The sequence below is a fragment of the Natator depressus genome, chromosome 22 (genome assembly GCF_965152275.1).
Source record: "Natator depressus isolate rNatDep1 chromosome 22, rNatDep2.hap1, whole genome shotgun sequence".
NCBI classification, from domain to species: domain Eukaryota; kingdom Metazoa; phylum Chordata; order Testudines; family Cheloniidae; genus Natator; species Natator depressus.
The window spans coordinates 19514968-19538109 of NC_134255.1; the positions used below are offsets into that span (position 1 = coordinate 19514968).

The window sequence follows — 23142 nt, forward strand, 5'->3', positions numbered from 1 at the left end:
GTATGACTACGGCAATCCAACACGCCAGTATCTGAACCTCCCAGAGGGAGGGGACCGTCTCCTTGCCTATCTACTCCTACATGTACCAACCCCTGATTATTCGAACACATCAGCTGAGACAGTGACACCCATCCGCCCTTCTTTGCCTTTCCCGTGCTGGAGGGACTGCAAGAGCCTGCTAGGGACGAGGCTTCTTTCTCATTTGGCTTCAGGGTGAATGAGTGGCTGCGTTTGCAGTTTTGCAACAACAAAAACAAACCCCGCTGCTATTGCAGCAGCAGAGGCCGGATCCGTGCTCTCCGTGGCTTGTGGCGCTGTGGGGTCATTGAGAGAGCGCAGAAACCAAGGCACTCTCATTTCCTCTGGAGGAGGCGGAGCGGCGCCTTGAAGGAGTCCGCCCAGCAGGAGGCGGGGCGCCCTAGCTCCCTTGTCAGCATTAGCTCTGCGCACGCAGCCCCGGTTGGTTTTTCCCCGGTAGAAGCTCGGTTCCGCCTGAACCAGCCCCAGGGAGAGTGCAGCTAAGGAGCGTATATGGAGCCGCGCATCAGCGGCTCGGCCAGCATGGAACGCGGAGCAGATACAATGTAGCGAGTGGAGGAGCTGGGGAGAGACCGGGAGCCACCACCCTCGCCTATCATAAGGGAGACCGGTAGCGTCCTTCCCTCCTCCCTTTTCCCGGGAAATCCGTGTTTATCCCGGGAGTAGTGACTGAGATTTGGGCAGGCCCCGGTCCTTGAGATGCTCCCGTACAACTGCCGGAGATCGGGGTGAGGCCCTGGGCGGCTCCCCTCCCCCAATCATGCCCCCCGGACCCCCGTGAAACCCTTACTAGCCTCCCCGAAGTTGCTGAGCAGAGAGCACCATGGAGCTGGAGCTGGGCTGGGCGGCTCTGGTGCTGCTCTTCGCCGCCTCCCTGCTCACCGTCTCGGCCTGGCTGTTGCAGTATTCCCGGGGCGTGTGGAGCGGCCGGGGAAAGCCGGAGACCTCGGGAGGAGCTCTAAGGGAAGCAGGCATCTGGAAGTCCTTACTGAGACTGCGGGTGGCCCCGGACGGAGCTCCCGAGGAGGCGGTAGCGGGGGCCAGAGGGCTCCTTGCTTCGCTCTTCGCCTTCAGATCCTTCCGGGAGAACTGGCAGCGAGCTTGGGTGCGAGCCCTCAACGAGCAGGCCTGCAGGCACGGGGTAAGAGGCAGGGAGGAGGTGCTGGGCCGGAGCCGGGCATGGGGCAGTAACTCCAACTGGATTATGGGGTCAGCGTTTAGGGGGTCGGGTGTTTGTACACCTCACAGAAATGTCATTTGAATAGCTGCTGTTAACCCCATTCTCTGCCTCCCCCAGCTTGTGTGAAATTGGCCTCCAAAGAACAAAATCGGGGTTGCCTATAAAGTGGCAAGTGGCATGAAAGGGAGGGGCTTTCATCCCTCCTCAGATTAACCTTAAAGTGCTCTGGAAAACAGAAATTGCTGTGGATTTCCCTGACTCCTGTCCAAATACTCATTGAATGGGTAAAGGGGGGGACCTGTCTGTAGCCCGAGTAGAGTGGGACATTGGGAGCTGGGGTCTTGGCTTGTCCTTAGTCATGCAGTGTTAATAATGAGAATTTAGGTGCACTGAAACCAGAAATGGAAAGTAAAGTTTTTTCACAATCACGGTAATGGAAGTTAGAGATGGAAAAGACCTTTCAGAAAATCCCCACATTGTGCCAAGTCTCTTCCTTGTGGGACATCTGATCACTTGCATAAATGAATTTGTTTTGTGCTATCATATGTAATCTGTTAAGTGTAGTGGGATATGTCAGACTAATATAATGTACAATAGTTACTTTCCCACTAATGCCCATAGTTACTAAACCTGAGCATACTTTAAAATGAGACTTTTTATCCTTAACATTTCTGTTTTTAGGTTCTACCTTTTGCTCATTTGGAACAATGATAATAGACTAGATAATTTTATTTTCTGGCTTTCATGCACTAGCCTAATACTATGCTGTGGTTGTAAGCACTGCAAGTATTTTAAGAATACTTTAAATATGAACTATTTTTGTTCTAAAAGATACCGAGATTTCTGTTTAACAGTAAGTTTTGTAAAACTATTTTCTAGCGCACAACTCTAAGTAACGTAAAACTATCTGACATTGCCACTAAAAGGCTTCCACAGTAATCTTAACTTCTGAATTTCCTGGCCAACGTTCACTTTAATCTCTAAGCCTTAATATTGCATTATCATAGGTTTTAGTATTGAATTTCCTAAAAAAGAATATTCCTAACTGATTCCTCATGGAAACAAATGTAGCATCCCACAGTGCCTGCAAGGTGATGACTTCCATTCTGCACCCAAAGAGAGTACAGGTATAGTGGGTCCAGTATTTGAGGTTGCCTGCTGTGATGGAAAGGTTCGTGGATGTCCTGGCCTTTTCTAGAGCGTTAAGAGGTTGCTATAGGCTTCTAAAAGTCTGAGACAAAAGTCCCTGAAGGCTAGTTCGAAGTCATGTTCACACCAAAGAAGGAGATTGACAAGTTTATTATCTTTGTCACGTCCAGGACTTTGCTGCCTCAACGAGGGGAGAAAATGGATATAAAATTTGTGTGTATTTTTGGGGAGGCAGGGAATGTTTTATCCAAGGGGAAAGCCCCATGTTGTTGCGGATTGCATTTGAAATGATAGTGCATAACGAAGCTGTCTGGAAGTATAGCCTGATCAGTGGAGCCTTGAGGCCTAAACTCACATGTTTCCATAATTATCTTCCACAGCATAAAGCCAAGTAACTTTCCCCTGTAATTCTGTTGTTAATTCACTTGCTTCAATGTAGATCTCCGGTGATTAACTTGCTGACATACACAAAACAGACTTGGGGGAAGGCAAGTTAGTCAGTAACATTGAATGTAGCAAATCCTGTACAGCACAGGAAGAAACACTTGTCTTGTAATCTCTCATTTGCATATAAAATTACAGTAATATACCATTGATTTTTCAAATACAAAGTGAAACACAGAAATTCAGTGTTCAGAAAGACAATCTCCTGATAGGATAATGAGGCTGACTGTAGACTTTGTATATGTTTTAGCTTATTACTTATGTACACAGTATATCAGAGGGCTACACAAATGTGGCATATTTTTTCATGGAGGAAATGTTACAGGAAGTGATTAAAATGACTTTGTTGTCCAGACAGTAACAGTTAGCCTAATAGGGCTACCAAACTCAGTACTGACTGCCTTCCACAGTTTATGTTGCTGAAATAGGTTTTAACCTGGCCAAGAAGCAGAATGGAATAAATAAGAAAGCAATGTTATGAAATAAGGAATATGATGAAAGTTCAGACCACATAAGTCTCTCTCAGCTTTACCCCACAAGATGTTGTCAAAGTTGCTATCCAAATTCAGGGTTCGTGAAGTCTAACTTTCACAAATGCTAAATTGAATAGAAACATTTAAAAAAAATAACTCCATTGAAAGTGTGTTGAATAAATATTTTCTGGTTTTTTTTTTTTTTTTTTCCAATCTAAACATTGCACTTTTTAGTGCAGTAATGCACAACCACTGGCAAGGAAAACTCACTAGCAACTACTACTCCTGCTTGCCTTGTCCAAGCTGAAAGAAACCCACAACCTAAACAAGCAGCATGACTAAAAATTCTTTGTTTTAATAATCTCAAGTGTTACTAGTTAAGTAATGTTAAAAATATATTTAACCCAACCGTGCCCCAGAAGAGATGGTAAAAAGCATTTTATAAAGGTTAACAGCCTTAAAGCAGTGTGTTCCAGCCCATTAAGTGCCCTACTGTGGATATGGACTCTGCATCACAAAGGATGCAAGTACCTGGTGTGGATACCCATTCTGTTGCTGTGTTGTGGGTTCCTGATGTGGTTGCATGGCCTGTCATATCATAGAATATCGGGGTTGGAAGGGTCCTCAGGAGGTCATCTAGTCCAACCCCCTGCTCAAAGCAGGACTAATCCCCAATTCTTGCCCCAGATCCCTAAATGGCCCCATCAAGGATTGAGCTTACAACCCTCGGTTTAGCAGGCCAATACTCAAACCACTGAGCTATCCCTCCCGCAATGATGCTATATCCAAAGGGTGAGAGAGAAGATATAATCTGTCAGGGGAACTGTACGTTTCAATGTCTTCAGCGCTGGTTTTAATCTTGTAAGATACCTGTAGAAATGTAACTAAAAGTGCCTGGCCTCCTCCCTTTAGGTTTAGGGGTCTTTCTAGCCCTTCCTCTTGGGCTGGGGATTGTCTGTGAAGCTGCTCCCTCCTTTGGTGCAGAGGCCCAGGGCTCCTCTTGTGGATTTCAGCCAGCTTCTCCTCCAGCAGGCGTGCTTCTCCAATTAGTCCCCGGCTCTGAGGGGTCAGCAGGGAGGCAGCCTTCTCCTGCTAATGTGTGTCTGCCCTGAGGGAAGAGACAGAATATATACAGCTCTCGTTCCCAGACTAACTCTACAAGACTCCTGCTCCTTAGAAGAATAGTAGCACGTTTTCCCCAAACACAGACTATTTCTCAGGACCACTTCCTCTCTCCCCATATTTGCCTTTGTGACTTTCCTAGATGCTTGGGTACCCCATCTAAAGAGGCCACATCCATGGGACAGGAGTGGGATGCCTCTAGACCCTACTACCTTTAAGGGGATGGACTACCCTGTCAAAGAGGTGTTTTGATGGGAGGGTGGATTAGCTAAACAGAGACAAAGCGTGGAAGAGGGGACACAAAAAGGCCTCCATGGTGCAAAAGGGTTAAAGCACCAGCTTTTCACCTCAGGACACCTCGGTTCAAAATTAGGGCTCAAGCGAAAATTACTTTTTCACTTCTTGTCTTAAACACTTGTTCATGTTTCGGATCAGCCATTTGCATCACAGCTATGGCTCTTGTTTGGATGAACTCAGAGCTGGAATTGTAGGGCAGCTGCAGGTTAGGACAGAGATGTCAGCGGACTAGTGTGCCAGGAGCCCATGACTGAAAGAGCAGCGGGACTCTGGGTCAGGATGGAGGAACATTGGCAGAATTTTTGCCTGAGATCCCAGGACTGTTGTAGCAGACGGTCTGCAGATTGGAGCTCAGGGAGCATTTGGTTTATGCTCAGGTACCTTTATAACTAGTGAGATTCTTTTGAGTGTGAAGGTTGCATCATCATTAGGTAGCTGCAGCTGGAATCTTTTTTTTTTTTTTTTTCCTGAAGCTGCGAGAAAAGCTGCAGTTTGGCTCTTGTACTCTCTCCAGGTTTTTCATTCCCCTTATGGGGGGACATGTCCAGCCTCATGCTGACCTCTGATAAGGAGCAGCATCTGAACCTGCCTCCCAGCAGGTGAGCTCCCATGACACTGTAATACCCAGTGTTTTATCTGCTGTGCTGTGAAATAGAAGCACAGCTCTAGGCATCTTGCTTTCTCTCTGTCCTCTCCTAAACCCTAGTCATCTCTGCAGGCCCAGAGGGGAATCACTCCAAAAGAACAGAGCAGCTCACCCCCAGATTGGCTGTGGATGGAAGTCAAAGTGAGGCATCTTTCTGAGTGGCAAAAACAAATGCAAGGACAGGGATGCTCAGGTTTCTCCTGAGAGGACAGAAATTAAGGTCTGGAGTCCTCTCTTCAGCTATGGGGGTGCCATAGCTTGAGGCGCTGAAATAGTGGGATGTTGATTCTCTGGGGAGAAGGGAAGCAGAACTTGAAGGTGGTGGCTGCCATATTTACTCAATGCGGTGAGATGTCAGACATCCTGAGGGTATACTGCAAAATGCAAATACAGGTCTAGCCACTGTGCTTATGTGACAGCATGCTTCCCAGAAGCAGATTGCAGCTGTGGAGAGGGAGGTACTTGCCTACTGCCACCTGGAGGCAAAAGCTCTGGGAGTGGTGCCCATTTTGTTATCTCAGAAGCAGACCCCACCACCACTTGTGTACTCCATATTTCGCACAGTTTTCCCTTGTGGTTGGAGTATCGTCTACATTAAATGAACTGGGTTCATGAGCTTAAAGCTTTATCAGGGCCTTTTTTTTTTAAAAAAAAACTTTTCCAAATCTGGAGACAAGCAACTAAACTGGAATTGATGCGGGGGGCAGGTAGAATCAAACCCAGCTTGAAATAATTTGGCCCCAAAAACAAATTGTTAAATCAGATTGGCATCAGCCACAACCCCCCCATGTGATCTGACATTGCCATCTCTAAAAAAGAAAAGGAGTCCTTGTGGCACCTTAGAGACCAACCAATTTATTTGAGCATGAGCTTTCGTGAGCATCCGATGAAGTGAGCTGTAGCTCACGAAAGCTCATGCTCAAATAAATTGGTTAGTCTCTAAGGTGCCACAAGTACTCCTTTTCTTTTTGCGAATACAGACTAACACGGCTGTTACTCTGAAAATTGCCATCTCTGTCACTGCAGTCCCTCTGCCTTTGACACAGTGTTCTTTCACGTGATTTATGTATTCACCAAAACCCTCCTAGTGTGACTGCAGCTCCTGTCTGTTTCTTGTTTCTCTTTCCCCTCTCTCTCCCTAAAAAATCTTTGCTGCTGCCCTTAGTGAGTTCATGGGTAACAAGCAAAGAACTGAGTAGATGCTCTTGTTGATGCTATTTCTTGAAAGCCACGTTGCCATGTGAGGGGTTTTGGGATTCTGAAGTGTCTCTGGCCCCAAGGAGAACTATGTGGGGTAACTTTGTAGCTGCGACTGGGTTGCCAGACTCTATTCTGAAATATTGGTTTTGGGGATGCAGCAGCCATGGATGCTTGGGTTCAGATATCATGGGTTGCTATAATTTCCATCCCTGCTGAGATCTGTGTTTAATGGATACCTCCTGAGTGATACCTTTTTGTAACACCCTAGGGCTAAATGCATAAGGAGCTATTCATAAACAAAGCCTTTGAGCTATGGAGCGTTGGCAAGGAAGAGTTCCTCTCCCTATACTGTGTGCGCGGCTGGGTAGTGATTCCTATCTGAGCCTCCAGTGGTGAACTTGTGCCCCTCAGCATGATGCCTACTCTCACTGTCACCCACTTGTCCTCTTGTATGGATGCTGCTCTGCGCTCACACTGTTCTCACGTGACTGCCATGTAACATTTCTGGAAGCCTCTTGTTGGAATTGCTAACATTCCTTGAAATGGCTTTTAGATAAATTGACCTTGTTTGGGGACTAACTAGATTCTCTCACCCCAGAGTTCAGTCCAAATCACATTTGAAGAGAGTCCTCAGCAACCACCAGCGGTGAATATAAGTCACGTGACCTGCACAGACCAGGCAGACCACAGTATGGTAAGGCACTGCCGTTCTCCATTTTGCTGTGCTCTGTATCTTTTCACTGAGTGCTAGTGTATATTCTACAATATACTTGGCCTTTAAGACTGGGACAATGGATGCGGGAATGGGGCTGCAGGCCAGGGTTGAGATGTCAGAGCTATGAGGAGGGGGCCATTCGATATTGGAATAGCTGTAGGGGCAAGCTCCAGTCTGGGATAGTAGTGGGGGTGCAGGTCAGGAGTTGACTGAGCTGGCTGGGGAAATTGACACAGTGCTTGCATCTTGCACTATTCTTGGCTCTGATCAGTGCTGTTGGACTCTCAACATCACAGCCGTACAATTCAAAATAGAGGGGACCTTGTAAAACAGAGGCGATTCAGTAAGAGTACATCAAAGATTTAAGCAGCAAATTCTTGAGGTAACTATGGTCACACCATGAGCACCCCTTGACAGTCCTCTCCAGTCATGAGTATTTGCATTCCCCTGGCTTCTGTCTGTTTCCCCTTCAACCCAATTCTCTCAGGGAGGCTGCTGCAGACTCTCCTCTCTCTTCTGTCCAGGTGTTGCACTGCCATCTGTCAGCTGATGCTGTGAAGTTCCCAGTCTCTGTCACTCAGCAGTCTCCAGCTGCTGTTTCCGTGGATACCTATCATGTCACCTTAGCTCTGCTGCAAGCCCAGGTAATGAATGCTAAATTGCTGGGTTAAAGACTTCCTCTTTCCCTGTCCCCTAACTGTTCTTCAAGTCTGCAGGAGGGAAGAGCTGGCATGAGTCATGATAACAATCCTCCTGTCAAAACTGTGGGGTTAGCAGGATTTCCCTGAGCTGTGTGTTCAGGGAGCTGCTTTCTGAGAATCATGACATAAAACTTGCTATAGACCAGGAGTGGCCAACCTGAGCCTGAGAAGGAGCCAGAATTTACGAATGTACGTCGCCAAAGAGCCACAGTAATATGTCAGCAGCCCCCATGAGCTCCTCCCAGTGCCTCCCGATGATCAGCGCCTCCCCCTCCCTTCCCACACCTCCTGATCAGCTGTTTTTTGGTGTGTAGGAGGCTCGGAGGGGGAGGAGCAAGGGCATACGTAGCAGCCTCAGGGGAGAGGGCAGGAAGGGGTGGAATGGCGGCAGGGCCTGTGGCAGACCCAGGGGTTGAGCAGTGAGCACCATCCCGCACATTGGAAAGTTAGCACTTGTAGCTCCAGCCCCGGAGTCAGTGCCTATATAAGGAGCCGCATATTAACTTCTGAAGAGCCGCATGTGGCTCTGGAGCCACAAGTTGGCCACCCCTGCTATAGACCCTGTCTATGTAGGCATAACAAAATCCAGTGACTGGATTTCTGAGGCATGGTAATGGCCTATTTGTGTTTTTGTAACATGCTGTTTTTTGCCAGGCTGGACAGGAAGCATGGAGTCCACATAGTCAGGCTCTACTGCAAAATGTGAAAGAGCTCTGTGACCCATCTGTGTTATAAACAAAGGATTTTTCTTGTCTGTGGGAAAAGAAATCCATAATTGGGAAACTCTGTGTTTAGCTCTGTTGATCCAGGGTTCCTTACCTCACTCATAAGAAGTTTTCTCCCTTTTGACAGTTTCATTTATTGGGTATCTCCAAACTTTTCCCAGAGAACAGCCCTTTTAATCCCAAATTAATTTAAAAGAAAAATAACTCCCAATAGCTTCCTGCTGAGTTGTTTGTAAGATCCTTCTTGAAAGCCTCCAAGGTCTGGGCTCCTTCTGAAGAAAGCATTGTTGGAAATGCATTTTCACTGAGACTGTGTTGCTCAGTGGGATTGGGGAATGGAGCAGTGGAGCCTTCTGCATTGAAGTTACAGATTCAAATCCAGCCCAGGTTGTATTTGCCCATTTCCAGGCTATTTGGTGGCCCAGTTGGTTCTCAATCCAGTTCCCCCCAAAAATTATCATTACTGTAAATGTCCGTGCTCAGAACTGGCAATGGTTGGTTGATTGGTCTCAGCGGAGGTCCTGTATTTATAGCCAATTTGTTCTTCGTGTCACCTTCCAGGCTTTCTGTTCAATCTGTGAAATAATGAGACATATTATAGTCTTATTCTCCTCTCACCAGTCTCTGTGCTTCACATAGAGGTGAGAAATCAGGATGGCTATTACTGATCTTTCTTTGGGTCAGTGAGGTTTTCTGGGATGGTTCTTACCTCTCTGGACTCTGAATATCATGCTGGCATACCATAAGCAAGCCCTCTGTTTACAAACTATTTGGCACAGATTGGTTTGTGATGGTTCTCTTTGCCCTTTCACCGTACTAGGTTACATGAGGCCCTGTTGGTGATTTAATCCCAAATCAATGAACAGGGCATCTAATAACAAGTTGATTCCTAATGGTCCTCTTTTGACCTGAGCCAGGTGGAGATCCGTTTGGAGGAGATGCAGAATGAGGGCCTGCTGGTGTCATGGACATTCAAGGACCGACCAGACTTGAACCTTTCAGTTGTTCCGAAACTTCAGCCTCGTGAAGTGAGCAAACTGGAGGAGCAAGGAAGTGGGGCTGGGGCTGAGAACAGGCATGGTGGGCTGAACCCAGTACTGGGCTGTAACTTGGGAAAGGCAAGGAGCTGGCAGCCTTTCGACTCTATACCCTTGTCTATATTAGTATCTTCTGATTGTTTGATTAAAGGGCGAGGAGTGGGATCTTCCACTCTTGAACTAGCGTTGGTGCAGCACCACCAGTGGAAGCACTAGTGTAGACAAGGTGCTAGCAGCTACAGCTGTTTTCGCTGCGCTCTCTGAGCAGGGAGAGATGCTTGTGTACACAAGTTCTCCCAGCATTGCTGCCAGTGGTGGAGCTGCTACAGGAGGAGAGTTCCTCAAAAAAGTTAGTGCAGGCACAACCCACAATATTAACCGCTTAACGAAGTGGACACTGGCGCACTTGTGCCCCCTACAGCATTTCCTGTTTAGTCCCTCCAATCCCATAAGTCTTAATTGTGTGGTATGTGTGTACTGAGAATCTGGCTTCCCCCGGTTTCTTCTTTCTGACTCAGTGTAGCAATCCAGCTGCTGTCTCCAAAGTGCAGCAGGTTCGTCACTCATCCGTCTCACACGCTTGTGATAGTTTGGGGAGCTCTAATGACTATTGTCATGATTTGGAGTGAATGCAGCTCTTGGGGAAATTGCAGGCACTTGGCCTTAACCCATTTGCTTTGAAACACTGTGAGAGTATGGATGTATGTGCATGTACACCGTGTATATATAAGCTGTACTATGTACATAAGCTGTGAGTGACACATCTGGTTTACCCCTTTTTAGGAACCCTAGAGGGAATGCAATATAGACAAATGGCATGGGCTGAGTATGACCCTGTGGGAGGTCGACTGGGGCCGTCTTAATGGCTTTGATAAGAAATCAGGAAAGCAAATTATCTTCTAAGGAGGAAACTGTTCCAGTAACTTGGCTTGTTTTGGTTTTTTGGGGGGGGTCTTTTTCATTTTGGTTTGCTGGGAAGAAGAATGATGTGAAAGTGGATCTGTCCACCATAAAGGACCTGATTGAGGACTCAGTTGTCAGCACCCAGCCTGCCATGATGGTGAATCTGAAGGCATGCACTGCTGGTACTAATGTGGTAAGGCTCTCCTAATTTTCAGCCTAATCAGCCTGTGGAAGTCACTGCAACAAGATTACCAAGGTTAGGAGCATGGCATGAATCAAAAAGCGTTAGATGTGTTTGGGGAGGTTAATACTCTCCATTATACTGCTGGGATTAAAACTACATGGCTGTTAACTCATTTTTTAGGTCATAAAATGGCTATTAACTGCCAGGAATTAGGAAGAAACTTCCCCTATGGGTTAAATCCATAACTGTCTATTATAGGCTTTTTCTATCTTTTTCTGGAATAGTGGGTGCTGGCCACTTTGAGATGGGGAAACCAGACTAGATAAGAACATGGGTTTGATGTCTTTTCCTTCCCCGTATGCCTTGAAAGCAGTGGGGATTGGGGAGGATCACTGGCTGGCTGGCCGATATCTATTAGAGGAGGGGTGGGCAAACTACGGCCTGTGGGCCACATCCGGCCTGCTAGTCATTTTAATCCGGCCCATTAGCTCCTGCTGGGGAACGGGGTCTGGGGCTTGCCCTGCTCTGGCACTCCAGCTGAGGAGCAGGGTCGGGGGCCACTCCGCATGGCTTCTGGAAGCAGCAGCATGTCCCCGTCTCCAGCTCCTATGTGTTGGGGCAGCCAGGGGGCTCCGCTCCACATGCTGCCTCTTCCCCATGCACTGCCCACACAGCTCCTGTTGGCCAGAACCATGGCCAGTGGGAACTGTGGGGGCGGTGCCTGTGGATGGGGCAGCGCACAGCAGAGCTGCCTGGCTGCGCATCTGCGTAGGAGCCGGAGCGGGGACATGCCGCTGTTTCCGGGAGCCGCTTGAGGTAAGCATCGCCCGGAGCCTGCACCCCTGAGCCACCCTCCCGTGCCCCCCATCCAAAGCCCTCAATCGCAGCCCAGAGCACCCTCCTACACCCCAACCTCTCATCCCCAGCCTTGCCCCAGAGCCTGCACTCCCAGCCGGAATCCTCACCGCGCCCACCACCCGTGCCCCAACCCACTGTCCCAGCCCTGATCCCCCTCCTGCCCTCTGAACCCCTCGGTCCCTGCCTGGAGTACCCTCCTACACCCCAAACCCCTCATCTCCCAGTCCCACCCACATCCGCAGCCAGAACCCTCACCCCCCACACCACATCCCGGAGCCCTCTCCTGCACCCTGAACTCCTCATTTCTGGCCCCACATAGAATCGTAGAATATCAGGGTTGGAAGGGACCTCAGGAGGTCATCTAGTCCAACCCCCTGCTCAAAGCAGGACCGATCCCCAATTAAATCATCCCAGCCAGGGCTTTGTCAAGCCTGACCTTAAAAACTTCTAAGGAAGGAGATTCCACCGCCTCCCTAGGTAACGCATTCCAGTGTTTCACCATCCTCCTAGTGAAAAAGTTTTTCCTAATATCCAACCTAAGTCTCCCCCACTGCAACTTGAGACCATTACTCCTTGTTCTGTCATCTGCTACCACTGAGAACAGTCTAGAGCCATCCTCTTTGGAACCCCATTGCTGCTGGCAATGCCCCTACTTATACATCCCAAAATGCCATTGGTCTTCTTGGCAACAAGGGCACACTGTTGACTCATATCCAGCTTCTCGTCCACTGTAACCCCTAGGTCCTTTTCTGAAGAACTGCTGCCTAGTCTGTAGCGGTGCATTGGATTCTTCCGTCCTAAGTGCAGGACTCTGCACTTGTCCTTGTTGAACCTCATCAGATTTCTTTTGGCCCAATCCTCCAATTTGTCTAGGTCCCTCTGTATCCTATCCCTACCCTCCAGCGTATCTACCTCTCCTCCCAGTTTAGTGTCCTCTGCAAACTTGCTGAGGGTGCAATCCACACCATCCTCCAGATCATTTATGAAGATATTGAACAAAACCGGCCCCAGGACCGACCCTTGGGGCACTCCACTTGATACCGGCTACCAACTAGACACGGAGCCATTGATGGCTACCCGTTGAGCCCGACGATCTAGCCAGCTTTCTATCCACCTTATAGTCCATTCATCCAGCCCATACTACTTTAACTTGCTGGCAAGAATACTGTGGGAGACCGTGTCAAAAGCTTTGCCAAAGTCAAGGAACAACACGTCCACTGCTTTCCCTTCATCCACAGAACCAGTTATCTCGTCATTGAAGGCAATTAGATTAGTCAGGCATGACTTGCCCTTGGTGAATCCATGCTGACTGTTCCTGATCACTTTCCTCTCCTCTAAGTGCTTCAGAATTGATTCCTTGAGGACCTGCTCCATGATTTTTCCAGGGACTGAGGTGAGGCTGACTGGCCTGTAGTTCCCAGGATCCTCCTTCTTCCCTTTTTTAATGATGGGCACTACATTAGCCTTTTTCCAGTCGTCCGGGACTTCCCCTGATCGCCATGAGTTTTCAAAGATAACGGCCAGTGGCTCCAACTCCTTTAGCGCCAACTCCTTTAGCGCTCTCGGATGCAGCGCATCTGGCCCCATGGACTTGTGCACTTCCAGTTTCTCTAAATAGTCCCAAACCACTTCTTTCTCCACAGAGGGCTGGTCACCTCCTCCCCATGCTGTGCTGCCCAGTGCAGCAGTCTGGGAGCTGACCTTGTTCGTGAAGACAGAGGCAAAAAAAGCATTGAGTACATTAGCTTTTTCCACATCCTCTGTCACTAGGTTGCCTCCCTCATTCAGTAAGGGGCCCACACTTCCCTTGACTTTCTTCTTGTTGCTAACATATCCGAAGAAACTCTTCTTGTTACTCTTTACATCTCTTGCTAGCTGCACCTTCAGGTGTGATTTGGCCTTCCTGATTTCACTCCTGCATATCCGAGCAATATTTTTATACTCATCCCTGGTCATTTGTGCAATCTTCCACTTCCTGTAAGCTTCTTTTTTGTATTTAAGATCAGCAAGGATTTCACTGTTAAGCTAAGCCGGTCGCCTGCCATATTTACTATTCTTTCTACACATCGGGATGGTTTGTCCCTGTAACCTCGATAAGGATTCTTTAAAATACAGCCAGCTCTCCTGGACTCCTTTCCCCCTCATGTTATTCTCCCAGGGGATCTTGCCCATCAGTTCCCTGAGGGAGTCAGAGTCTGCTTTTCTGAAGTCCAGGGTCCATATTCTGCTGCCTTCCTTTCTTCCTTGTGTCAGGATCCTGAACTCGACCATCTCATGGTCACTGCCTCCCAGGTTCCCATCCACTTTTGCTTCCCCTACTAATTCTTCCCGGTTTGTGAGCAGCAGGTCAAGAAGAGCTCTGCCCCTAGTTGGTTCCTCCAGCACTTGTACCAGGAAATTGTCCCCTACGTTTTCCAAAAACTTCCTGGATTGTCTGTGCACCGCTGTATTGCTCTCCCAGCAGATATCAGGATGATTGAAGTCTCCCATGAGAACCAGAGCGTGCGATCTAGTAACTTCTGCGAGTTGCCGGAAGAAAGCCTCGTCCACCTCATCCCCCTGGTCCGGTGGTCTGTAGTAGACTCCCACCACGACATCACCCTTGTTGCTCACGCTTCTAAACTTAATCCAGAAACTCTCAGGTTTTTCTGCAGTTTCATACTTGAGCTCTGAACAGTCATACTGCTCTCTTACATACAATGCAACTGCCCCACCTTTTCTGTCCTTCCTGAACAGCTTAAATCCATCCATGAGAGTACTGCAGTCAGGTGAGTTATCCCACCAAGTCTCTGTTATTCCAATCACATCATAATTCCTTGACTTTGCCAGGACTTCCAGTTCTCCCTACTTGTTTCCCAGGCTTCGTGCATTTGTGTATAGGCACTTGAGATAACCCACTGATCGCCCCTCTTTCTCAGTATGAGGCAGGAGCCCTCCCCTCTCACGCGCTCCTGCTTGTGCTTCCTCCCGGTATCCCGCTTCCCCACTTACCTCAGGGCTTTGGTCTCCTTCCCCCGGTGAACCTAGTTTAAAGCCCTCCTCACTAGGTTAGCCAGCCTGCTTGCGAAGATGCTCTTCCCTCTCTTCGTTAGGTGGAGCCCGTCTCTGCCTAGCACTCCTCCTTCTTGGAACACCATCCCATGGTCAAAGAATCCAAAGCCTTCTCTCCGACACCACCTGCGTAGCCATTCATTGACTTCCACGATTCGACGGTCTCTACCCAGGCCTTTTCCTTCCACGGGGAGGGTGGACGAGAACACCACTTGCGCCTCAAATTCCTTTATCGTTCTTCCCAGAGCCACGTAGTCTGCAGTGATCCGCTCAAGGTCATTCTTGGCAGTATCATTGGTGCCCACGTGGAGAAGCAGGAAGGGCTAGCGATCGAAGGGCTTGATGAGTCTCGGCAGTCTCTCCGTCACATCGCGAATCTTAGCTCCTGGCAAGCAGCAGACTTCTCGGTTTTCCCGGTTGGGGCGGCAGATAGATGACTCAGTCCCCCTGAGGAGAGAGTCCCTGACCACTACCACCCGCCTCCTTCTCTTGGGAGCGGTGGTTGTGGAACCCACAACCCTAGGACACTGCATGTCATGCCTTCCAATCGGCAGAGTCTCCTTCTGCTCCCTTCCCTCAGACGTATCATTTGGTCCACTCTCCGCATTAGTACCTGTGGAGAGAACATGAAAACGGTTACTTACCTGTATCTGCGTTGCTGGTACATGGACGTTCCCCTTTTTTCTTCTGGAGATCACATGATGCCAAATTTCTTCACCGTCCTCCTGTCCCTGATGTGCAGTCTCCTCTGAATCTTTAGAACCTTGTGCCCGTAGAAGCATATCCTGACGTGTGTCCAGGAAATCTTCAGTTTCTCTTATGCAACACAGAGTTAATACCTGTTGCTCCAGACCTTGAACCTTCTCTTCCAATATGGAGACCAGCCTGCACTTTGCACAGACAAAGTTGCTTCTGTCCTGTGGAAGAAAGACAGACAAACAAACATAGCACATCCAGTACAGTCACAACAGCTGAACACCCCCCATCCATATTACCTTCCTTCTACGAGCTTCCCACCCCAAAGCCTGCACCCCCAGCCAGAGCCCTCACCCCCTCCCGCACCCCAACCCCCATTTTGTGAGCATTCATGGCCCGCCATACGATTTCCATATGCAGATGTGTCCCTTGGGTCAAAAAGTTTGCCCACACCTGTATTAGAGTGTTAAAGGAACAGAGGAAATGGAATCTGGGCTGAAGAGTGGGGACTGGATGTGCAGGTGAGTGCAGAGGAGACCACCCAGAAACGGTAATTAACAAGCTAATAGAATGTCTGACTTATTTCACCTATCCTCCATAGGCAGTGCAGACTTGATCCCTATAGTCAGTTCCTCTGTTTGCTCTGTTGTCTTAAGCAATGGTGCTCTCATAGTCACTTCCCTGCGCAGGCTCCTCCACAGATTAATAGGCTGTGGGCTGCTCTGGGACCAGCTCAAGTTCATGAATGGCTTCTCTGCTGTATTCATGCTGGATACCATGAGTTGCCATAGGACAATCAGGGATGCATATCATAACAGTCAGTACTGCATTTTGTTGATTGAGGTTATTCAGCCTCCTTCTCACTGAGCTATGTCTTCCCTTTTAATGTTCCCGTCTGGCCTACTGTGGTCCTTTTACTCCAATCTGTTGGTTGGAGAAAGGGATTAGTGGGGGTGTTTCAGTTAGGCATCGTTGATCTGTCTACCTCCTATTTTATTCCTCAGATGTCCTGTGAAAAACTGTCCCGAGAGTCCCCATCTAATATAGTGGCCCCGACAGTGTCCAAGTTGCTTCTCCGGCATATGCAGGTGCTCAACTTGAGCTGTGAGGAGGAAGGAGGTAAGAAGGAGAAACCAGTCAACCTTCGGGGGAGGGGGTGTAAGTGTGTTTGACTTCAGAGGATGAAAAGACACTTTGCTCTGATGGTCTTCAGGGTATGGGCTAGAGGGATGCCAGCATGCTGAGCAATATCCTAATAATTCACTCTGTAGAACTCTGATCCTCTCATCCTCATTTCCATTTCCTCTGAGCCGTGTTCTCTATCCCAGGAGGTGGGAAGCTATGCTGTGTAGCCGAGCTAGACAGTCCTCTGCAGCAGAAGTGGACAAAGCCAGCGAGAGCAAGCATTTCCAGCACTGCAGGAGCAGTGGAGTGGAATGAGGAGCTCATGCTGTAAGGAGCAGGTGTTTGCTTTTTCAGCTAAGGGAGGGTTGCAGCCAGTGTGCCAGGTCTCTGGGGTACATTAGGGATGGGTATATTTCAGATGCCAACTATCCTAGATGTAAATTTCTTTGTATTGGCAGAAGTTAGTGTTCATATCCCTGCTGTTCCCATCCTGAGTACCCATGTAGTTTTTCTAGTGCACCCCAATCCAGATAATAATTTCACTTCTGATTTGTAGCACTGCTGCTCCACCTCCCCTCATGTTCTTTGCAGCTGTGCAAGTGCACCTCACATTTGGAGCAGGAGCCTTCTTTTATCATCACCCACCAAAAAAAGGGTGTGGTAAATTCTTGTGAAAAGGTGGAGGTGGGTGAGGAATAGGGTCAGTCAGAGGAAAGGAGTTCTTGGGTGGAAGTCTTTTGACATGTGCCGGGCACCAATCCTCCTGTTTCTGTCTTGACAGGGAGCTGGGGCCACGAAGTAAAGAGTTGAAGCTGAGAGTACTGGAGAAGAGCAGTGGTGGGGAGAGTGAGTATGATCAGCCATAAACCGTACCCAGTAAGGCTCAAAATCACAGGATTCAAGAGAGTCATTCCTGGTGTTACAACAGCCCCTGAGATCTTTACAAGTGAAAATCTTCTCCTCGGAAAAAGGCTGGTCAGTTCACAAGACCCACACATTGAAAACCGAGTGTCTCAGTGCAAGCCACAGTGTTTGGGCTGCAAATTCCCCAGGGAATGTTCACATACCCACCCAGACTGGACTTCTGATTTAATGAAAAACACTCACTATAGTTCTCAGGTTTGACATCTTCAAACCTAGATTTTGGGCCAGAGGCTTTCCTTTTTGCCCTTCTGATGCCTAGAAACCACCAAGCCATTGCATGATCTGGCTGAAAGGAGGAGGGGAGTATGCTACTCGATGCCAGATGAGCATTACAGAGAGCAGTTGGATTTCGGTTCAGTTGCACTAGTTGCAGGACCTGAGTTTGAAGGAACTTGCAAAACTCCACCTTATTTTCACAGGACGAGGAGACTCTCTCAATTGGTTTGTGGTGAAGTACAAGCATAAAGTCCCACTGAACCCTCCTGTGGTTAAGGAGCTACTGCAACTCTGAGGCTGCCTCGTGGGGTCATGGAGTTAAGTCCCCAAAGGCAAAAAGGGGCTTTTGGGGGGTGTCTGGGCTGAGTTTGTTCTTCCTCTCACAGATGTGCTTCTGGGACATACTGCTGTTTCACTTGACTCCTGCAGCAAACAACCATCTGGGAGGATGGTCTATTCCCTGACTCCAGGAGCTGGGCAGCTGCTCACACCTGCGGCTACCCTTACACTGGAGGTAAACATATGACCTATGAAGAGCTGTGAAGTGTTCTGCCAGGGAAGTGTCGTCTAGATGACAGGCCACTCCACAGGGAACTGGAATTCAGGATCTGGGAATGATACAGTGGCAGCAAACGAAGCTTCTAGAGTGAAGAATGGTATTGTCTTCCCCCTTACTCTCTAGCTTCCCTACAGCTGACTGAAGGAGTGGTAATGGATGGCGGATGGTTGGCCTTCCTGGTTCGAGGACAGTGTGATATAACAAGGGGCATATGTCTTCCTGGCCTGATGAAACTGCTTATGCAGCTATCACTTCACTGATAGTGATGTATGTTAGGGCCTTCAGTGCACAGCAATGGGATCCAGGCTCACGCTCTCAGATTTCGACACTGTAGGCTTAGCAGATAAAAGACGAGGCCTGGAAGCTGCTTGTGTAACTGGGGATGAAGGAAAATATGCCACTTCTGGAGGGCAGTGTGGGTGGGAAAGGGATAGTGGGCTGTGCCTCTCAGTTAATAACCCAAGAGCAGCCTAAAGCTCTGGGGTCATAGATTGCTGCTCTGTGCAAGCTCACACGCTTAATCCTCTTACCACGTGAGCTCTGAGTGGAAGTCAGGCCTTTACAGCCTTTCTCGCCTGGGGTGTCACCAGAGGTAGAGACTCTGTGACTTATTTGCATCCTGTTCTCTTTTAAGCTGCTCTACCACGAGTCTCCTTTGTCCCCGAATCCCCAGTATGCCACATCACTGCGCACCAGCATCACGCCCACCAAAAAAATCGAGATGGACCGTACCATCATGCCTGATGGCACCATTGTGACCACTGTCACCACCGTCCAGTCAAGGCCCAAGGTGGACTGTAAGCTGGGTAAGGACTGATTAGGACTTCATACAGGGGCAGGTGTCTAAGACTTTGCTGGTGGCTGCTTTAGCAATATGAAGTTAACTCTTATCTTGTCAGGCCTAGATCTGTGGTACATAGATAAATTTTGTAGCAGTCAGATCCAACAATCCCTTCAATGCGCTCCTTTTGCAGCGGGGAAGAAGGGTTACTGTCGGCACTGCGAGTGGAGATGGTGGTGGTAGGTGGTAGCACTGCTATTTCACTTCCTACGAGCTACTTAAGAACGTAGGAGCGGCCATACTGGGTCAGACCAAAGGTCCATCTCGCCCAGTATCCTGTCTTCTGACAGCAGCCAATGCCAGGTGCCCCACAGGAAATGAACAGAACAGGTAATCATCAAGTGATCCATCCGCAGTCGCCTATTCCCAGCTTCTGGCAAACGGAGGCTAGGGACGCTTGGGGAATCTTGCTGTACCCTTGGAGGATGCTGTTGGCACTTTGCTAACCCTGGGGAGATAAATGTAAAATGATAAGCTTCTTCAACCACACTTAATAGAGACGGTCTGGAGATGTGGGTTTTAATCCCTGGACTGTTTTTGGCTTTTGATATGACTTTGGTCAAATCACTTCCCCCTCTCTCTTTCAATTTCCTTATCAATAAAATGGGGATAGTACTGAACGCATGTGTTTTGGGATGTTAATTTGTCAGCACAGAGCATTACATATTATTTGACAGACCCAAATCCCCTTCCACCCTGCTGTGGGATTGTAAGAATCCCTTTGCTTGGCACATTTTTCAGACGGAGTGAAGAGGAGATTTGCAGTTTGCTCCCCTGGTGTCACTGTTTTAATATATATATATATATATATATATTTTTTTTTTTCCTGGGATGGGGTGGGGAATCCTAGAATATCAGGGTTGGAAGGGACCTCGGGAGGTCATCTAGTCCAACCCGCTGCTCAAAGCAGGACCAATCCCCAATTTTTGCCCCAGATCCCAAAATGGCCCCTTCAAGGATTGAACTCATAACTATGGGTTTAGGAGGCTAATGCTCAAACCACTGAGCTATCTGGGTATGCTAGGTCTAGTGTCTGGGCTGCTACACAATACATTTGCCCCATCTCTGATGGAGATCACTCCTCTCAGTGTGTGTTTTGTAAACAAGCCCTTCTGGATGTAAGGGGTCCAGTGGAGTCCCCCAAAGAGTTCACCTCCCTGTGTCTGTATGGGGAAATGGTGAGTTAATTTCATCCTCCTCAAAAGGCAGGTGACCTCAGCTGAGGCCTGGCTCTTCTTAATTTTGTGCCTCTTTCCTTTTTGAGTCTAGATTCACCCTCGAGGTCCCCATCCAAAGTGGAAGTGACAGAGAAGACGACGACAAGGCTTTCAGAGAGCAGCTGTCCCAGCAGTGCCTCACCCAGCAACAGCTGTAAGTGCACAGGAAACTGAGATCTTAATCTGGAGCAAAGGCGCTCTCTCCTCCTTCGCAGTGAAGAGCTGGGGATTGAGTTGGTGAGACTCATCAGCAGTGGCCAAATGCAGCTCATCCTCATGGCCCCACTGCAGGAGGAGCCTCTTGGATTAGAATGTTCCATATGGTTCTACATTCCAAACCTAGAATTCTTCATGATCATTGAAGCAAATTTCCTGAGTCACTCTAAGGGGAAGAATGGGTTAGTTAAAAACCCAACCCTCTACTCCTTGTTGTCAATTGTTAGCTGCGTGTGTGCGTGCTCTCAGTGTATACTGTCCCAGCTCTGTGCAGATAGCTGACACAACAGACCTCGATCAAACTGCCCAAAGAGACACAGACTCTGTTCTGTAGCAAAGATGTTCAGCCAGGTTTATTGTTGTCAAAGCACAGTCCTAGTATCCCAAAGACTCTACAGGACCACTAATGCATGTATGCCCGTTACAATGGACTAGCTCAGTGAATGGCAGGACTGGGACTTGCCATTCCCTCTCCTCAGCCAGACAAAGACCCCCTCTTTATACACTGATACAAACAAGTTACCTATTACCCTTCTGACGTGGTTAGTTACCACCCTTTACTTTGTACATGTTGGTTAGATCAAACCATCTCTGTCCATCACTGCTGTCATCCTGACCTTACCTTTAAGAGGGCCAGTGTGTCCCTGTTACCATCTTCATGGAATGTGTTTCCACCATATCTTGGTATTAGGGTGTTCTGGCACTAACCTTCTAGAATATGTTTACATGAATACTTAGTGCCAAGAAGTGCTTGTGGTTTTTTGAAATACCAGTCCTATTTCTGCCAGGTTCTGTGAACTTGCAAATAGGCATGTTTTGTAACAGCGCCTGACTTCTGCTCATAGCTTGACTCTTGCAAACTTGGTTTTCTTCAAGTGATTGCTCATGTCAGTTACAAGTAGTGTTTGCACATGGCGTGCACACATAGTCTGAAGGTTTTTCCCCTAGCGGGAGCTGTCAAAACAACTCTGGAGCCCCATGGAGCGGCACTCCTATGGAGGTGAATATAGGTCCCTGCCGACCTGCCACCTCTTAAGTTCCTTCTTACCGCCAGTGTTGTTGTTGGAGCTGCTTTGTTCTCTTGCCTTGGGCAAGCTGTTCTCCTAGCAAACAGTTGTTCTTGTATCCTATATAATTAGTTCATAGATAAGTTTCTGTTGGAGGTTACCCTCCACCCCCTATTTTCCTACTCTCCTCCAGGGACCGAGGTATGCCTCGGTCTCGAGGCTTCAGATCCTGCGGGTCTTGCCAGAAGCCTATGCCCAGGGGAGAGCTTCACAACTCCTTCTTAAAGTGCTTGGGGGAAGCCCACCAGGCTTACAAGTGGAAGATCTTCAGGAGCTTCCCCCCAGGGACTGAGAAGGAGAGGGACTTCAGACTTAAGCTTCTACTTATGCAGTCGGCTCTCCATCCCCAGCTGGCTCAGACCGCTTTGGGATCCAAGCCCAGTGCTTCGTTGTGAAGAGGACCGGTCCAGATACCCATGGTACCAACGCTCTCTGGCACCGAAGACAAGTTTGGCAAATTCTCAGCACTGATCTCACTTGCCAGTGCCGCATAAGAAGCAGAGGAGAGCCGAAAGGGGGCCCTTGCCGACAGTCTGAGCAAGGGAGTGCGAGGGTGCCTGCAGAGTGCATCCCACGTTGGGACACTCGGCTCCTGCTCAGGGGCAGCCGGTACCATTGACTCTGGCCACCCAGGCGGAACCATGGAGTCTGTTTCCGTTGGACTCTCTGGGACGGGAGAGCCAAATCAGGGAGTTGGACATTCCGTCCACTCCTGAGGCACTTGAGGCCGCCAGGGACCTCATAGAGGTGGCAACCCAGCACTCCCCGGCACCAGCAGAGCCAGTCATCCTTGCCTCAGCATCGATCACTGGCACTGTCCCACATGGCACCGCCATGGAGCCTGAGATCAGACTCTGAGCCGGAGTCATATGTTTCCAGATGCAGCTGGCACCGGTCTTGTCGCTCCAGGCATAACGAGATGCGGCAACTTCCGATGATGCCCTGGCCACCACAGTGGCAGGCACCCACTCAGTGGCCATCCTGGACCTCATGGGTGTATCATCAAGCCCAGGGGCCAAGCTCCAGGTACCCTTTCGGTTGCCTCGGACAGACAGGGAGCTCCATCTGCCGCCATGGTGAGGGAGTCTGCAAGGGGTTCCGAGACCAGCGCCCAGCCCAGCACCAAATTTGGCACCAAGTTTGCGTCCGGAATCGCATTTGCCACTGCGCATTAAATACCTGCACAGGAGTACCTCTGAGAGTTGAAGGTCAGGAGGATCCCATGCCGATGAGGGCTTCTTCATCCTCCTTCCCGGACAAGGCAGTAACGGGCTCTTCTGCCTCCTTACCGGCTTTGGCCAATAGAGCCCATCAGGAGCTGCTCAGAAGAGTAACCCAAAATCTTGACCTGCAAACAGAGGAGGTGTCAGAAGAAATGGACCTTATGGTGGACATTCTGATGCCAGAAGGTCCTTCCAGGGTGGCCTTGCCATTGATCAAGACTATCCACAATACTACCAAGACCCTCTTGCACACTCCTGTTTCCATTTGCCCACCCCTGCTCTAGAGGGACTTTAAAGTCCTTGGGGTTTCATAGGCCGGCCCCACAAAGGAAGC

At 48.9% G+C, this 23142-nt stretch overlaps 1 protein-coding gene and 1 long non-coding RNA gene across 5 annotated transcripts in view; one reads left to right on the forward strand and one right to left on the reverse strand.

Moving 5' to 3' along the window:
* Positions 1-23142, forward strand: part of C2CD2L (C2CD2 like) — a 44118-nt gene that overhangs the window by 4929 nt on the left and 16047 nt on the right. Inside the window, exons 1-11 of one of the 4 annotated variants that reach the window (XR_012636020.1) lie at positions 201-1180; positions 7149-7244; positions 7790-7909; positions 9609-9719; positions 10708-10824; positions 16425-16539; positions 16749-16872; positions 17327-17391; positions 18072-18199; positions 18918-19050; positions 20355-20456. Coding sequence is in view for 3 of the 4 variants with exons in the window: in XM_074936605.1 (XP_074792706.1) it covers positions 863-1180; positions 7149-7244; positions 7790-7909; positions 9609-9719; positions 10708-10824; positions 16425-16539; positions 16749-16872; positions 17327-17391; positions 18072-18199; positions 18879-19050; positions 20355-20456 (1468 nt within the window). In the remaining variant the exon portion in view is untranslated. Of the gene's footprint in view, positions 1-200; positions 1181-7148; positions 7245-7789; positions 7910-9608; positions 9720-10707; positions 10825-16424; positions 16540-16748; positions 16873-17326; positions 17392-18071; positions 18200-18878; positions 19051-20354; positions 20457-23142 lie in introns of those variants that run through there. The other 3 variants (XM_074936605.1, XM_074936607.1, XM_074936608.1) reach the window with 3 other exon arrangements.
* On the reverse strand, positions 9195-22855 carry LOC141975915 (uncharacterized). Its single transcript, XR_012636021.1, has 3 exons — positions 22765-22855; positions 15369-15641; positions 9195-9266 (listed from the first exon to the last, which is right to left on the reverse strand). It is a non-coding gene; the product is annotated as an uncharacterized LOC141975915 (long non-coding RNA).